General features: G+C 41.0%; 1 protein-coding gene across 6 annotated transcripts in view; it reads right to left on the bottom strand.

Annotated features, from left to right (window-relative positions):
* ARHGEF28 (Rho guanine nucleotide exchange factor 28) overlaps positions 1-19,243 on the bottom strand; it is a 1,591,074-nt gene that overhangs the window by 381,431 nt on the left and 1,190,400 nt on the right. For 4 of the 6 annotated variants that reach the window (XM_069627491.1, XM_069627492.1, XM_069627490.1 and 1 more), the window contains 3 exons: positions 15,967-16,078; positions 1,739-1,819; positions 568-610 (listed from right to left, as the gene is read on the bottom strand). In XM_069627491.1, coding sequence (XP_069483592.1) covers positions 568-610; positions 1,739-1,819; positions 15,967-16,078 — 236 coding nt within the window. The remainder of the gene's footprint in view (positions 1-567; positions 611-1,738; positions 1,820-15,966; positions 16,079-19,243) is intronic. The other 2 variants (XM_069627493.1, XM_069627495.1) reach the window with 1 other exon arrangement.

Here is a 19,243-nt window from a genome sequence, read left to right on the forward strand (position 1 = left end):
TGTTCTTGAATTGTCATTGTTGATAATAATGCATTTAATCTTGGCAGTAATTTTATGACGGATGATAACGTGGTGGTTCTGGAATGACCACCTATTGGCATTGCCCATTTCTGTAATGGGTGTAGTTACCCCACTGGCAGTATGGGGCAAATATCAGAAGTTGTTTTCACACTGTCCTTCATGCAATAAGTTGCTTTGCAAACGGTATGCAAAGATTCAAAATAGAAACTGTGTCAATAAAGAAAGAGTTAGGTTTAATGTTTGTAAAAGTGATTTAAGAACTTGCATATAACATCTGCAGCAAAAGTGTGTTTGGTGCTTGCATCGGATAACTGGATCCACAGCTGAAAGGAAAGTGGCTCCATACTCTTTTTAATGGTTATATTATACTCTCGACTCCCTTTTGATCCATAAGCAAAACGATTATAAAACCTACGAACATGGGATTGCTACAGTTATGTTCAAGATGTTCTCTTATAATAACCATCAGTGTTATCATAAATGATTATATTACAAATACATAGATATTATTTACAGTGGGACTTTTAGTTTAAGCAATGCACTTACCTTTTCTGTTTCAACTGCTCTGGCAAGCTGTATGCCCTTTGTTCTATGAAACAAAGCAAACACAAATAAATGATAAACTGTACTTGAAATAATGGAGCAGTAGTTAGAAGCACACAACCACCACCAATAGGTATGTAAAACCCTGGTAAACCAACATGCTGGACAGTAATTTGTACAGGCAGAACTGATTCCCAACAGAATTGCTTCACAAATGTGATTTGAATGCCACAACATAAATATGATTTAAAGCAAGAAAGAACAAATCTCTCTGAAACCGACAAGAAAAAAGACAAGGAATTAAGTATCTGCCTCATAATTATTTTATATATCTGGCAATAATGTTTTACTTTGAGTCATTCCTTTCTAGGATTAAAAAGGTAATGGTTTCAATAAGTAATGTGCGTGATTCTATATATGGCACTGTTATATTTCTGAAATAGTCTTGCAAGATTAGTGTTTGAAGTGAATACCTTTGACACCAAAACACAGTTGTTCTACTTGTTTTTAACAGAGAAACTCTAACGTTATACACTCCAATCTATTTTTTTCAACTGGTTAAATCAGTTACTATCTAAACTGTTTTCTACCAATCTTTTTTCCAATTTTTAGATAACATTTTATACATTTACAATGGAAAACAAATGCCAAAAAGTACCCCATTTTTATCAATAGGTCACTATGCCACAGTGTTCCTATTCAGGATTTTACAAATAGTGGACAGAGAACACATGTCTACTACACCAAATGACATGGCCCAATTCTTGCGAACATAAGCCGCTATATGCAAATTACAAGTATATGTGTTTAAACAACATAAACCATCCAGGGAATCCTGGAGTGAAGGAAGAAATGGTGATGCAAATTCCTATGTTTGGGATAAAAAAGAATGCAAATAACAATGCTGCCTTCCATTTTGGAAATTGCGAAATAAACTGCAGTATTCCTATAGCCATATTTTACTTGAAGAAAATGTATTGCAAATTGTTATATCAAACGATGTATTTTAGGTGTAAATATATACATTAAAACTGTCTGATTACAAACAAATGTAAGCATGCACTCTTTTCCTGAAGCTGCAGGAAGAGTACACCACCACCGCTGCCCAAAGATCAATGAGAAAAACTCCATGCAAGGTTACTTTGCTGCCATAGTTACGATTCCAGTTACTTACTACTCGGATGGAGCAGAGACACAGATTTAGACAGCGAAAGAGCCTGCAGTAGGGACCGGCCATTGCTGAGGAATGCACCATCTACAGAGCAGGAATAAGTCCTTACAGGTTACATATGGATTATAGGAAGAGGTTACTGGCCTTCACAGATGGCACTTCATGTTGAACTATGCCTTAACAGCTCGAATAAATATCATCTGGTATTTATGACAGAGAAATGAATTGGAAGGGTTATGTTTGAAGAATATTAGTCCATAATAGCATACACTCAACAACTGTTTTTATGAAATACCACAGCAAGGTTCTACATGTTATTTGAAGCACTGGCTGTGGTGCTTACCATTATTCACTACTGTATGTTTCTTGACATTCTTAACTACAAATGTCCTTAATGTCTAAAAAGGTAACCACATTTCTAACACTCTGACCTACTCTCAGATAATTCACGATCATGTTACTTAGTATTTCATTGTTCAAAAAATCATCCACAATCAGAAATCCCTTTGACATGCGAGACCCAAATATTTGAAACTTTGTGTGCAAAACATTATCTAAAGAAACTTGACTTAGAAGGAGTTGGAAAGCCCTCTGGTTTTAATCCACAACGGTCCCCCTTGGCTAGTCGAATAACTCTGAATTAATAGGTACCTAAGTTCAATAAACCAAAAATCCCTCTGTTCTTAATCCCTCTTATTTGGCTCCTCATCCTCCATTTTATAATTTTGATATTGTCCAATCTTACCTTTTGCATTGTCACCTGCCTTCATTTACCTCTGTCAGGCTGCTGGCCTAAAGCGGGCACACACAGTGTCTTGGTGTCTAGCGGTTGCCATGATGCATGACGGATGGCACCCAACACGTACTGCATGTCCCGGCATTCCCCAAAGCATGCTGCGTACAGCAGCATGACCTCATCCGGAGCACGGATGCACTGCCGTTGCATTGCCGTTGCATTTGCGTCCGTCTATTTAGGCACACGCCACAGATAACACCCTGCTCCTAAACAGGACCTCTGAGTAGTACAGGTTGTTCCCTTTTTCGGCTTTATCTGTGTTTTTCCTGTGCTTCGACCTCTGATGACTGTATTCTGGATTTGTGCTGTTTAACCTTTGGCTGTTCTTCGTTGTTATCTGCTGTTGGATCTTATTGTTTTCTAGACTTGCAGATTTCTACACGATGTTCGAGTTTGTTGTGCCCTTGGATTTGATCACTGGATTTGTGCCTTTGGGATTTGTGACTCTTTCCCTTGAAACTTGCTCATCTGGAAACCATTCTTTGTTGTCCCTCTTTGTTGTCCCTTTCAATGACTTACATTTCTGTCTCCCTGCTCTGGACTCCCTAGTTGCACCGTCATGCCGCCTGGGACCATTCGCCACTGTCTTAAACCCTCTAGCTCTTTGGTCCCATCATGCTGTTTCCTTCTTATACTTTGCTTGAACCTGCCTTGCACTAGAATTCTGGCTTCTACAATCAAAGGTTACAGTAGCCGTTTGGCAGTGTGAGTTGCATTTATATATTATCTAAAGTGCTGCGGTTAGTAACTTACAACTCTTCTCTTACAGCCTGGGAGAGAGCTGCTGCCTGTGTAGATCCATCCGACAGGGGCTGTCTCCCGGGAGAAAGGTATGTCGTGTTGCATGACTCCGAGCACTGGTGACTGACTACCAGCTATTGTTTCTATTGTCTTCTTTCATTTATGGCCTTGTAATATACTTTGTCTTTCCACTCCTTGCAGTATTGGCATCATAGTTCTCTTTTGTTTCATTCTTGTGTAATCGTTTACTTCTATTGTATGACCTTCTTACAGTCTACATAAGGATCAACCATTTGACTGTTGAATGCACATGCTCTGTTTTTATATGCTCTTCTATTCTACATACCTTTCCTGTGTTATACCTATCCAAGTGTTCATGTCAGTTTAAAAAGCTGGTAGCACGGGACACTGGAGCACGCAATCTTCTGGGTGAGAGGATTATAATTGAAAAATGCAAAATAAACATGTTTTTGAAAGCCGAGCAACACAAAGGTGTAGAGAACAATCATGCCCTGCCCTTGACTTTGCAGCTCTTGACACTAAGGAGAATCATCATACATTTATATAACCCCCAAGGAAGATGGCACCAAACAAGGATGCAGTATTTGTACTGCTGACAAAGGCTAGTGGCAACAGATTAGAACAAATAATCAAAGAAATGTGCGAACAAAGTTTTAATTGCAGAAAGAAAATGGTCATATACTGAGGGTTATACTTTGTTGGCCCGGTCAATCTTAGTTCAACACTTGCTCTCACAGATGAATACTGGGGTCCATTTGCCTAGCTAGCTTTGCTGTACATTTGGGAGTAGGGTTAATGGAATTTTGTAAGCCATCTCTCTGAGATAACACAAGCATGTTGTATTATCATGTTTAGTAAGTGCTCCGTCTTAATGTAATATTCTGCTGTTGCTTTGGCTTGCTGGAAACCTAAGGACATTCTCAACACTGGGCAGAATCTGCACAGGAGTCACTCCCTCAGAGTGGCAGGCTTTATCAGTCTAGATAAAGATCACGTATCTATGTGTCTGTGTAGTGTGCCGTTTCATCTTCCCAATTCTTCGACAGCAGCGCCACAACTGACAGCACACTACACATCCCATCTCACAAAACCATAACTACCTGGACACCTTCCAAGACACTAACTATAGAACATCTCACTGCCACCTTAGCATACCTAAAGGCCACATCGTATGTGGATGACATCCTCCATGACTCCTTACTCAAGACCCTTCCGACTGAAGCATTCCTCCCCTACCAGACAATCAGCAGCAGCTCTCTAACTCAAGGCACCTTCCCCTTGACCCTCAAGACCGGACAAATCCACCTGCTTCTTAAGAAACCACCTGCTTCCTAAAAAAACAACAATGGACCCTGACTGGATTTCAGCAACTAACGGCCCAATACCCAGCTTCCCTTTCTAGGTAAGATCCTTGAGAAAGCCGTAGTCACAGAACTCCTCCAACACATCGAAGCCAATAACCTCCTTCAATCCTACCAATCTGGCTTCAGGCCCAGATGCATCACAGAAACAGCTACCATCAAGTTGATCGACGATGCCCTTAAAATCATCGATGGTGGCCATCCTTGCCTACTAGTTCAGCAGCATTTGACAAAGTTGACCACCAGACACTCACCAACAATCTACATTGCTGCATGGGTCAGTGAGATCGTCCTGTTAAAATCATAACTTGCTTACCCCCACCAGTTTGTACAAATGGATTCTTCCAGATCACCAATTCTGCCCATCACCTGTGGATTCCCACTAGGATCCATCCTGTCCCCCGTGATCTCCATTCTTTAAATGGAACCTCTAGGAACCCTCATCTCTACACAAAACATCCACATTCATCAATATGCAGATAACACGCAGATCTAGCTCAAGATATCCTCCATCAAAGACATCCACAAGCTCAAGGCCTGCCTCACATTGATCCAGTCATGGATGTCCAGTGCTTACCTGAAGGGTTCTATGTGATATTACCACATTTTAAAAACCGAACACAAAAAAGAACGATTTTTTCCGTCCATTTTTGTGTCAGCTTTAAAATTCAGAAATATCACTTTCTGCAACCCCCTCACCCACCACCTCATGCCCCTGGCTCCTCGCATGGTGATCCCGACCCCACACCCATCGTCTCCCGTAGGTCATATTGAACCCTTCTTTTACCCACCCACCCCCTCCTTTCCCAGCACAACACAGAGTCTCTACACACATAGACCAACAACCACTTACCATACACTCCTGTGATGACTTTTCTGAGTCTCGCTGTGCCTGTGAGCCCCTGCGCACACTCGTGTGCATCGCAGGGGATGACAGTTTGATTTTAAAAGACTGCTCTGTGCAGTCTTTCTAAATTGATCTTTTTTTTGTTCATTTTTTTAAAAGGTCTTTTGACCTAATACCCCCTCAACCCCTCCAAGAATGAATTCCTACTGCTGACCAACAACACCAAACACCCTGGGATCCATACCTGGCTCTCTGCTATGAACCTCGAGGATTCACACCACAGCTGGCCCCCGTGCCCAGTCCCTTGGGTTCAACATCAACAGACACCTCACGTTCAAACAGCACATAGCAAGGAAGACACACACGGCATGGTACCAACTTTCTCTGGTGCAGAAAATGAAGCCCTTCATCCCAGAAAACATCTGCTGTCCAAGCCTTGGTCCTCTCCCACCTGGATGGTGCCAATGCCCTTTTTTCTGAGGCCTTCCGGCGACTACCCTAGAATATGTACTGCATGCTGCAGCAAGACTCGTTAAAGGACTCTGCAAATTTGCTCACATCACCAGACCCTCATCAAACTGCAATGGCTGCCACAGCAGGCCCGTATCATCTTCAAATCCTGTTGCATCATCTACAAGGCAAGAGTAAGAAAAGGATGAGCGGGCACTGCTTATTTATTTCGGTTGTTTCCGAGTAAGTGTAGGTCTGAAGTTGAATTATTTCGTGAGGTGCAGCCCACTGTTGTGTGCCACCGTGTAGGGCCCAAACCATAACTGGAGAAGAAGAGACCTAGGCTAATAGCCTTCGGTGTGGGCCGCACACTGAAGGCTATTAGCCTAGGTCTCATCATCTACAAGGCTGTCATCCTGAAGTCCCCAAGTTACCTCCTGAGACCTGTGATTCATCAGAAGTAAGGGAATGTGCAGATTCGAATTACGACAGTGCAGGAAAGAAATGACCAGAAGACAGGCCTTCTCTGTCTATGCTCCAAGACCGTGGAACCTCCTCCCTATCAACATCAGACTTGCCACATCACTTCTACAGTTGGGGAAGAGCTCAAGACCTTCATCTTCAAGGACAGCTCCTGCTTAACACGTAGGTCCACACACCCTGCACTCCCCACCCTACCTGAGACACAGTGATCTGCTGCGCACTCAATTGCCCACCCTCCCCTGTTAGCTCCCACTGCTTTTTTCTCTACTTTCCTCACTGTGTTCTTCACCCTATAATTGTTAAGTGCTCCGTTGCTTCCCGAAGCTAGGTGCACACTCAATAAATGCCCTAATAATAATAAGAGAAAACATGAAGGTGAGCCTGATTACCCCTATTTCCCTTGGCCCTAATAATAATAATAATACATAAATCCCGGCATGTGAGTCACATAATGAGAGGCCATCACAAATTACTGAATAATTCTCATGCAATACTTTGTAAGCACAATGTTCTTCATAAGCGACGCAATACAAAACATTAACTGTGTAGAAGGTTACTGTCTATTCCATCTGGTGAAAGAATGGGGATAAAATATGAAGAAGATAAGCAGAATATTAGAAAGGGTGCTATAACCTTGGCATGGCCTCAAGGAGGCGTGCACATACATTGACAATAAACCATTGGCCTGATTTACAAAAGTGTTTTACGATGGCACAATCCCATTGAAGAACACTTTGAAAATCAAGCCCCATGTCTTCTAAAGCTGTAGAAATAGATTTTCAGTAGTCTGTTTAAGTGTGGTGTTTTCCCCAAATTGTAAAGAAGGAAGAATACTATTTCTTTCACTGTCCACTTGAAAATATTGGTGTGGTGATAAGGCATGACTAGACTGAGCATGTGTGCAGGCCTGTAAACATTTAAATAATTACATTCAGAAGTGATAAAGAAGAGCATGCCATTTTAGGTACAGTCAAGTTTCGGGACATTTCATAAGCACTGAGAGCTGAACGGCAGCACGCATTACATTGCAAAGTGTTTGAATCCATTTATGACATTATTTTAAACTGATTCCATACTAAAGGAATAAAGAAGTAAGATTGTTTCAAGTCATTAACAAAAATGTTGTCTCATGGAAACTACAATATAATTACAAGTTTACAGCTCTAACTCACTAGTGAACACGCTCTCATTTGAAGCTATTATCACTATCATATTACACACAATGCAGGGGGTGACCATTCATCCTCCCCAACCATTTCAAGCAATGGCAGGAGAACCACCTATTCCATGGAGGTAATGGAAAGAATACTGAGGGAACTATATGGACACAATACATAATGACAATTTCACAGCAACTGAAAGGAAGAAGTTGCTTCTACATTCCTTAGGTCGTGAAGGGCAGAGATCTATAAGGAGTTACCTCCAGTGAGAGTGGTAGATGGAGAGGGTGATCAAATGGGTGAGTATGAGCTAGTGCTTAAGGCTCTAGATACCCATTAACATCCCAAGACAAACGTCGCTGTTAACAGATACTATTTTTATATGAGAAAGCAAGAAGTCAGAGAAACAGTGGGGGAATATATCAGTGTTTGTATATTTATATATAGTGTTCTTAAAAGAAACTGGCTGTGACTTGCAACTTCGGCTGAGGTGTGACACAAGATAAGTTGATTCAAGATCAAATAATAATTCACACCAACAGTAATGTGGTCCAAGAAAATACTATGGATGTGTGGTGATCTGTTCTTGGATGAAGCGATAGCCATTGATAAAAAGGTACAAAATACTGTAACTTGCAGCAAAGCAATCAAGGACCGAGAGGAAGACATGGTGACTAAATCTGTCAAGGGGAACGCTGTGAAGCCTAAGGAAATAACAAATATCACAAGAAAGAACTGGAAGAGCAAAGAATCGACAAGGCTCAATGCTATCACAGAAAGTATTGTAGAAGATTATGAAAAAAGAGACTTTCTGGAAAGCGTTTTCATTGTGGAAAAAGGGGACAATATGCAAATTCTCGATTTTGCCAGACGTTAAACAAAAAGTGTTCCAATTGGGGCATTAAGGGTCATTTCAACACAGTGTGCAGAAACAGGAAAGCCAAGCAAAAGATTACATGTGTACAAGAGGGGGATGATGATGAAGGGGAGAAACACGAAGTAGATGTGGTTACTATGGTGAGAAGTAACAGCAAGAAGCCTGCCCCCAAAAGTACATTTTGCATTGATGATATTAATTCTGAGTTTACTGTGGAAAGAAACCAGACATTAGGAACCCTCGTGCCTTTGAGGGCTCATTGATGAAGATATTGGTCTAGAGACTTGCCTTAATTAAATTCAAAGGCAGATTTACTGAAGTGAAGGTATGCGTGGTGTGTGTGGGATGTTTTAACCCACTAGTCAATGCCCTGAAACATTACTGTACACTGCTTGCATCAGAAACCTCAGAATGGCCGCTGGAAAGCATTATGCGCGCTAAAATCACCCAGAAGTGTGCAGGAAAACCCAAAAAATAGGCCGCCAATCCACTTTTGCCTACGCCCGTGGTAACACAGGAGACCACTGCCAAAGCCCATCATTTGGCTGCCCACAGAGGAAATGAAACTATTTGAAAAATCAGTCCTGCATTGCAAGAGAAACCTAGAGCTGTTTAAAAATCTGTTTTCCTTGGCTGTGGAAAGTGAAAAAATCTTGGTTCTCAAACATCACAAAAGATCCAACATCCCTGTTGGGTGTTAAACATCCCTGTATATAAAGAATTCACCTAAGCACAATGTCAGCAGAAACATATTTGATCAGAAGAAAATCCACATTTAAAGATGCTTGCTTGGAAGAATATGTCAAAAATGGGCGCAGTACCACTACTCGCCTGTGTCAGAAGCTGGCGATTACTTAACCTGTCAATTTAAACTGATACATTGAAATCATAGTATGAAAAGGAAAGCCTTGCTATCAGAAGCAATAGAGGTGGATACAATTAAAAACTATATTTTAAAAAGGCTGGAATTAAGAGATTGGTGGATATATTTGTTAAAAATGTAATTTGTATTTTAGGACACGACTATTTTAAACATTGTGTTAAAAGTTAAAGCCAGCTACACTGGGCTTCAAAGACATTCCACACCTTCTCCCCTGCTCTCTGCTAAGGAACTGGCAGGCAGGTGCGAAAGGAAAAGGGAGGAGCACTTTGGCCTGTTGCTCTGCTAGGAGACAAAAGACTCCCTTTGACTCAAAGGAAATGCTAATTCGGGTGTAGGCTGAAACCAAATGCCAAAGTCAGAGAGGCCTGGGACTACTCTCTAGCCCAGCCAAGACCTTGGAGGCGGAGACAAGCAGTTTGGTTTATTCAGAAAGCACAGACAATATCTTTTTGAAAAAGACTTATAGAAAAGTGTGCCGAACTGGTAAAAATATGGAATTTAGAGGTTATTAAAATGAAAATGTTGCCCACAACTAGAAACTACTCTGGAACTTGTGCGATATTCAGAGACAGAATTATCGAAATGTGGACTTTGTAGCAGTTGTGATAATGTCAAAAATATGAAACTTTACAGGAATATGCCCAGATGGTATGTGCATGTATGTGAAAAAATTGGTACAGAACTGACACTGAGTAACCGACCGAAAGCGCGAAAAACCGTCAATTGTGAACCGAAGCTCTCCAGAAGATGGGACTTTGACGGATGCGTGCCTTATTTAATTTGGGATGTAAATATGTAGTATTAGTAAATTAGTGATATTATAAATATGCTTTTTGGGAAAAATAAGATATTCTGTACAGAAACAAAGGGGAGGGTTTTCTCCCTGGACCATAAACATGACACATCATGACACATCATGACACACTGTTGCTTCTCAAATCAGGGGAGAGGAAATTCTCTGACCTATCGGCTTCGTAGAGGGTTGGGCATAGTATAATCAGCCTACCCACCCCCTTGAGAAATACATAAATAGGGACTGTTGAGGGCACAGAGAGACACACGCATTCACCCATCACTGATCTCCTGGCAAAGCGCTCTGAAGGAGAATCCAGATTCAGAACTATCCAGACTCCAGAACTATCCAGACTCCAGAACCCTGAAGCAAAAGGCCCAATCCAAAAAGCTGAACCCTTTTCAGCTGACCTTTAAAATCTTGCAACCTGATTTTAACCCCAAACTTCCAAGGGGCATCACAAATCCAACAGCCTGGCTGTGCTGTTTTGGCTGCTTCTTGCCAAGAACCCTTGCTAGAACCCAGAGATCCAAACCAGTAGAGCAGAGCTGTACCCAGAACCAACCTGTCAGATCCATTCCAGGAGGCCGTGCAGACCAGAGTGCCTTGCTGAGAGCAGAACCAAGCACCTGAATCCTGTCCGGTGGCTAGCAGATTCCAGTCCAAAACCCTTGACCAAATCCTGACGGGCCTATTCCATTCCAAAGCCATCTCTTAGTTTTAAGCAATCCTATCCAACCAATTCCAACATATCCAGAACTGCATTGTAGAATCTCTTTTGTCTATCCTGACTCTTTCTCTCATCCACATAGTCCTGTGATAATTGTAGTGATAAATGATCTTTGCGCTAAATATATTTGCTGAAGAAGGGCAAGTGTCTTGGTGGACAAAAGTCAGAGCGGAGGCGCCGCTGTTCTGGTGGCTGACCGTTGGGTATCTTGCATCTTCATAGCCCCTTAGTGTTAGGAAATCCTTGTTTGTAATCTTCAACAGCGCATCTCTCATTTGAAATCTTGACTCTTTTCTGAAAAATAGACCTTTACTAAAACCTCTGTAACTTCTGAACCGTATGTGCTTGGAATGAAATTTAAATGCCAAATTGAGGCTAACATCCTCAGCTCTCAAACAAACTAAGAACCACACTCCTTTTAGGTTTTCTGTAATCGCATTTCTCGCGCAGTGAAAAGTTTGCAGCGATTCTACATTTGGCTCAATTTCATTCCATATAAAATTGCTATTTCTTGCATGCAATCTCTGAATTCAGCTTCCTATCTATTAGTCATTCAAACGTCATTGCTAGTGTCTACCTGAACCTATCCAAAGCAGCTCTCACTAGTTTTGAATCCATTTTAGCGAATTAAAGTCATTTCAGCATTTTTTCCATTCATTTCAAATCACATTCAAAAGCATTTGACCTGTTTAAAAATCATTCCTGTTCTCTCTAAACTTGCTGGGGAATTGGGATTGAACTGCATTGTTGATTGTATATTCCTGAAACCTGTGTGCCCTCATTCCATCTCTTCATATTGCATATTAAGGGGGAATTGAGTAGTAACAGGGGGAAAGAGTGATTACATTGGCTTTGATTGAATTCATATAAAGTTTTATTTCTGTGCTACATTAATTTCATATCGTTGCATTTCATTGAACCCACACAAAGTTATTCTCTGCTACATTATTCTTCTCCCCCATAGTCCGATTGATTAAAGAGATTGTTGATTGTTGTGATATCACCCATTGCTGATCAGTGTATAAATATTAATGTGTGATATCTAGATATTGTTCATAGTCATAAAAGTGTGATATATATATATATATATATATTGTTTAATTCATCAAATAAATCTTTTAACTTTGCAAAACAACCTACTTCTTGGTTCAGTGAGACCGGGGAGGTGGGGATTCAAAGAGAGGGGTGTTATATAAGGGTACATTGTTCAGAAATAAAAGAACTTTTGACATAAAAATATATAACTAAGGGTTCCAGATGGGCATCTCACGCTAGGCATTGACTTAGGTGGAGTCCTGGGTTGAAACCACTTACATGTGCATAGGTGTGAATGTTCTTAGCTGGGAGGATCAGTCCAAACCTCAAATTAAACTTAATCCTGGTTGCAAGGAACCTGTTTCTATAGTTGTGGCTAACAATAAGGATAATGGGTTCAAGTGTGTGAGAGGAAAGGGAAATAATTATTCCATAATGTATTCAAGGAGAGTATTGGTAAACGTCAGGGCTATAAACTTAAAATCCAGTTGAAATCTTGAGTTACCTATGTCACATGCATGTAAGGCAGATACATATAGCCTTAGGAGATGATGTGAAGGCAGAACTACCATGATTGAAGAGGGAAGGAGTGACTGAAGAGGTGGATGTGTCTGAATGGGTGTTCCCTATTGTGGTTGCTAGGAAACCGAATGATAAAGTAAGAATCTGTATGGATATAAGAGAATTAAGTAAGGCTATACAAGTGGAAACATATCCCTTACCTGTGATTTCTGAAATGCTAAACATGATTGCTGGAGCTGATACCTTTTCCACAATTGATCTTTATGCTGCATATCACCAAATACAGTTAGACAAATAGTCTCAAAAGTATACCACCTTCATTACGCCATTTGGCATGTATAGGTATGTTAGAATGCCATTTGGTTTGGCTTCAGCTGCCGCTATATTTCAAAGGGTCATGACACACTTATTGAATGGTATATCTGGTGTATATGTTTTCCAGGATGATATATTGGTGTGTGGACAAGGGACAGAAGAACACGATGAGCGGTTGTGTAGAGTTTTAGAGAAAGTGGATGAGAAAGGATTAACTGTGGAATATTCCAAATGTAAATTAGGTTGTCATGAGGTGGATTATCTGGGGGACACAATGTCCAAGGGAGACTATAGACCAAAATGTAAAGCAATGGAAGCCACTGAAAAGGCACCTTATCCTCGTAACAAGGAAGAACTATGGTCTTTTTTAGGGTTAACCGAATATTACAATAAATGTGCTGAACATTTTTGCTGAAGTTACCCAACCATTAAGAGAACTTATGAAAAAGAATGTGAAATGTATTTGGAAAGATGTGCATGAAAGAGTAGTGGACACTGTAAAAAGGTGTTGAAGCACCGCTGCTAGGAGGTTTTGTACCAGGAAGTCCATTAATACTGTAGATGCAAGTGGTAAAGGATTAGGTACTATTTTATCCCAAATTGAAGGGGATCGTGAAAGAATTGTGATGTTTGCCTCGAGAGCCAAAACTGATACTGAAGCATGCTATTCTGTGATTGATAGAGAATTGTTGGCATGTTATTAGGGTGTGAAACATTTTAAGCAGTATGTGTGGGGAGAGAAGTTGGAGGAGTTAAAAATTGAATCATAGTGGATTCTGAGAGAAATTAAGATGATACCTCCTAAGGTGTTGAAGGAGAAAATTATAATGTTGGCTCATGAAGGTCATCTGGGGTTGTCGATAACCAAAAGGAAAATCAGAGAGAGATTTTGGTGGCCTGCTATGGATGTGCAAGTAGAGAGGCATTTACAATTATGTTCAGCGTGCAATAACTGTGATAAAGACATAGTCACTAAGGCGTCACCAGTGACTCCGATACCTGTTCCCGGAAGGACTGTGGGTGGAGTGGGCCATTGATGTGGTAGGTACTTATGGGGGGGTTGGTCGTGGCAACAGGTTCTTATGGGTGTTGGTTGACAGGTACACAAAATAGACAGAAGTGGCTGTCTTTGAAGTGTTACTTCTAAAAGGGTAATTGAATTTTAGGAGAAAATATTTAGAAGTGAAGGAGTTCCAAGTGGGATTTTGGGTGATAATGGTTCCCAATTTAGAAGAAAGGAAATAGGTGATTTCACTAGCAAGATGGGTTTTCAGTGGAGGTTTTCATTGGTGTACCACCCAGAGACTAACAGCTTGGTAGAAAGATTCAATCGAGTAATTGGTGATTGTGTGCAGCTAGCTTTGGCAAGTGGGTTGGACTGGGAGGAGAATTTGTGTAATTTGTTGTGGAGCATAAGAAAAACACCTTACAGTACGATTAAAATGTCACTGTTTAGATTAATCAGGGGTAGGAGACTAATATCAAATTGTCTCCATTTTCGTTAAATGATGCCTTAGGGATTCCTGTGGTAGATAAGGATGTTGTGGCTAATAAGATGCTGTTAAGACAACAGAGAACTAAGGAGTATCATGATGCAAAATTCAGAGCTAGCATTGCCTGGAAACTGGATAGTTTTCAAGTGAGTGATGTGGTGAGAGTGAGAAAGGGTAAAGCAAGTGGTAAGGGAGCTTCTAAATATTCTAATCCTGTGAAGGTCATTGATGCTTTAAAAAGGCTGTGAGAGTGGAAGGTGGAACTTTATGGAACTTCAACAGAATGTTCAAGCTGTCAAAGGAAATGATGATTGTAATGATATTGGTGAGAGACAGTGGGATCATTGGGATTTCTTTTTTTTGCGAGAGAACAGTAATCATCTTAATCAGGATAGGATGGATAATGTGGAAGTGGATGTGCATCCTATCCATAATGAGGTTGGGAGTGCCTAGGTTATCAGCCAAGTTTCAGGAGTTTGTCGTGTATTCTATAACAAATCATTTTATTTTGCAGGTTTGTACAGTACATTTATTCAGTTTCATCATATGGACATTATTCTATCTTGTGGACATTTTGTTATTCTTGTAATTTGGTTTTGATCTTCTTATATTATATTGTGTATATGTTTTGTCTCATTTTAAGGGAAGGGGGGTGTTATACACTATATGTTCAATCTGGCTGGGTGGCCTTTGCAATGTAGCATTGGCAGGTGGAATGTGGAGCAGAGTGCACTTCTGTATGGAGACAGTTGAAGGTTGACTGCTAGTTGAGAGGAACGTTGTGGGGCCTTTTAATACTACTTACTACTTCATGTTATTACAATCAAGGAGATAACTAACCACCACTGCCTCCTACGTGGTTACTTAAATAAGGCATGACTAGACTGAGCATGTGCGCAGGCCTGTAAACATTAAAATAATTACATTTAGAAGTGATAAAGTAAAGCATGTAGACTTATTGCTAGATGACACGTTGCTTACAGTAACGTAACACGGAACTACACTGCATGCAGAGTACACATTTTGGGCTGAACTAAAGAAAAGTTAGCTAGGGTTGGAAGTTGCCTAACCTTGCATGGCATGATAATCCTTTTTTACTTTTTAATGAAAGGGGAAATAATATGTTTTATTATATTTCATGTGAAGATTATGTACATTTTAAACTGCTTTGAAATTAAGACCCAGTGTTTTAAAAAATGACTCAAGCGATTGTTGGTCATGCTTTTTGCAACCACACACACACACGCACACACACACACACAGTTTCGATTTAGAAAGTACTGCTTTGAAATAAATGTTGATTTTTCATGTTTAACACTCATTTGGAAATGTAGTGTTTTAAAACACATAAAAAGCAGAGAAAATATCTTAATTTGTTCTGTTTGATTCTATGTAGATTTTGCCTTGCCTTATTTGAACCTTAAGTTGTATAGAACCGAGAAACAAAGAGCGAAAGACAAGAACTTGAGAGTGAGGTTTCATTTAACATGTCAATTATCATATGACCTTAAAATCCCCTTGCAGTTGAAATTATGTTTGCAACTGTGTTTTCAAAGCATATATCTTATCTGATGAACATCCAAATATCACATCCACTTTCTATGGACGGGAATGCATTTCACCACCTATATACAGAATACGTAAACCTATCCAACACGTCATTGAGAACTCTCGACTGCTGTTTCTGGGGAGCGGTATGCCATTGTTCGGCTGCTAAAGCTCACCTTCCAGGATATCACACACTGCAACGTCCCGCGTCGCACAAGGTTTTCCTTGGAAAGGTTTAGGCGATGAGCATGAATAGGAACGCAGTCGAATTCCAGACATCAAGGATTCCTGAAAAAAGCAAGGATAACGCAAAATTATGGTTTTTGGCAAGACTCAATATTGTCATATTTTGTAAATGTTTACCAATGTAACCGGTGCTATCCACGCGGCCTGCCAGTAGACTGTTCCCATCAAAGTACCAATCCATAAGGTTTCTGCAGCTATGCTCTTGATTCACACAAGTGCAAAAACACACACACTCACAAAAGGTAGCCATGATGCACACGTCCACAATTATACCATTGTCCAGAGGCACATTGACAGTAAAACATGATTTTACAATGTGCATATTTTCTAGCCGTTCAACAGCCACAATACATTTTACATAAAACACCTTGCCATAGGACTTTGATGATGTTCTTCCTTCCCAGTCCCTTGTTTTCATTTATCTAACTTTCAAGAATTTTAGACCTATATTTTTCTTTCCTAGGATCTGTTTTTTTCAAAACTATCGGTCCTTTGCTGACACACTACACCATGGCCAGTTGACTGTCTGTCTAACCTGCTGAGTGAAAGTGGACACCACATGTGGCGGCTGTTGCCTCCCAGACCTGCCAGTAGCCCTTGCTCCTTCTCACTTCTTCCCAGAATGATTTGAGTGGGAGACCTTGCACTTTCTGGCAAGGTTCCATCCTGGTCTCAGCCCAGCGCTGCCTCACATCCTGCTAGTGCATATTCCACGCCTTCCCACACTCACACTGCATATCACAGCACTGCCTGTCATCCACCTGAGCCTCCTGCTTTCAATACGACACGTTTGCAGCGCTCCTGAAAAGTGCTGGAAAGAGATTACTCTGGGAACCCTCTCTCCTCCTGGGTGGGTGAAGGGGGGGGGGGGGGGAGAGGTGGGTCGTGGGGCCAGTGACAATGGCCAATGACAGGCAGTGCTGTGATATGCAGTGTGAGTGTGGGAAGGCCCCAGGCCATGTAATGCAACTCAGTATCTCCTCTTGGAACCCAAGCCTGGCTATTTGCCTACAAAGACCATTTGGGAACAAAAGAATTCCCACAATTGTAAATTTGAAACATGTCTGTAATACTGATTCAGCAAGAAACTCTTGTAAACGAGTAATGTACGTTGGACTCACCAAAATAAAACATTTAATTTCTTTGAATTTCATGAGATATATACCATTGTATTCAGCTTCTGTACAGGATGTGAGTAGAGGCGTAGGTAGGGTGCCCAAAATCTGTAAACACCCACTTACAGATGTTGATGTCACTTCGATGGGCCCAACTACAATAGATTCAGGCCCCACTTTTTGTACAATCCTGGCCAGGGGCTATGAGGCCTTGTCTGCTTCAGCATTTGTGTCGAGCGTGCAAGTTTTCTAAACGTGGTCGTCTGTGGGTGAGACTCGGCTTTGGAACAGGTCAGGGAGTTTCTTGGGCTAGCCCTTGGGCCTCAGAGTTCCAGCAGCGCTCCAGCAAGACAAACATTGCCGGAGTTCCACTCTCTCTTGTTCCGGCCCAATTCCTGCGCTGCTCCTGAATGAATACCCTAATTTCCTAATGTGTTCATTTCAAAAGGACGGTATCATTCAATTTAAAAATAACTGTTACATGTTTGGTTGGGAAAGTACAGCTCGAAAAGCGGGCATTTAGAATAGATACTTCTCCACACCATTAGAAGAGCATATCTTATAGCCTCAAAGAAGAAGGTGTATATTGAAAGAATAAGCATGACAATGTAATATAGCATGTAAGCCAGTCAAAAAGAATCTAAACATATAATTATGTTTTATTAAAGTCAGTTCAGTCAAATGTTATGATCCTTGTTTACATACATGATAAACCAATGCATTTCTATGACACATTCAATGGGGAAAGTTCCCCTTCCAACGTGACAGACTTCACAACATAAAAAAAGTACATTTGATTGATTAGGAGAGCCCAAATTTAAAGACAGTAAGCAATGCCCTCAAATGCAGGATTCACCATGCAATGGGGTAGTGTTTGTGCAGCTCTGATATACGTGCCTTATTATACCAGCAATTTGGAATGGGTTAAGATTGTGGACTTTTTCAATCCTCTGTTAAGCAGGAAAGGAAGTCATATATGACATTTTGTCGCCACTTAGACCATCTTATTGCTTTTAATGTTACTTGCTGGTCTCTATCTATTGCATTTGATTTTTCTTGTTGCCTTCATTGGCCTTTTGCATTTAATTGATCTTGATGGCCAAACCCGAATTCATTTTTTCTTGTTAGTCAGCACTAGTCTATTGTATTTACATTTTTTTGCTGGTCGCTACCAGCCTTCACCATTGACCGTGTACTTAAATGTTCTATTTAGGCGAAAAGGGCCACGGCTCTCAACCTTCTAGTCCCACTCAATTGCTCATCCACGTACCAAGGTAATCAGACCACTTACCTCTCTCTCCTCATTCCTTCCCACTCAACATTCTACTACCAATCTTACTTCGTACTGTTCTCTCCCCCTCTCTCCCATCCCAACCGCCTAACCTATCGCCCAATTCACCCCTTCCCTGCCTCCATCCTCCGGTTTATCCCTAAACTTCACCTAATGCATTTTATTTTCCCTTTTCCTTCCATCACAGTCACTCCAAACTCATCTACCTAATCCTCCCCCTAGAGCTGCTCCATCTTCATATGTACTCTCCACCCCACCTACCAACCCAACATGGGCCTCAGGAATGAACAATCCCTCTTCAAAAAATATGTTCTCACTCTCCACTTTGCCTCCCATCACCCCGAACACCATGTGATGTATGTGACTGAAAACTGAACTCTCCCTCAAAACACAGATTATTTACCATCCTGCCACCCTGATTTTGCTATCATCTTCCTCTGCTCCATCTAACTAAAACAGGCGTTTTGTCATCAATAAGACACACTATGGAAACAGCTCCAACCCTTTTACTTCATTTACCCTTGCTTCTACTTTTTCTCCAACCAACTCCCAGCTCCCACAACCTGTGGTTGGAGTGTAGAAGACGCACACTTGGGGTACAGGGCTCCAACTCTTAGTACTGTCCTGAACTACACAAGTATGTTGGTAGCAATGGCTGGGCAGTCAGGCTTATCTTCGGAGGGAGAAGGGCTGTAGTTGAGTACAGAAGACCTTTGAGTACACTTACAGTCAAGGAAATACACACCGTAGTTACGTACAAATATGCTTATTTATTATATTTACTAGGCAAACACAATTTCA

The sequence above is a fragment of the Ambystoma mexicanum genome, chromosome 6p, assembly GCF_040938575.1.
Source record: "Ambystoma mexicanum isolate Mex_15411 chromosome 6p, UKY_AmexF1_1, whole genome shotgun sequence".
NCBI lineage: Eukaryota > Metazoa > Chordata > Amphibia > Caudata > Ambystomatidae > Ambystoma > Ambystoma mexicanum.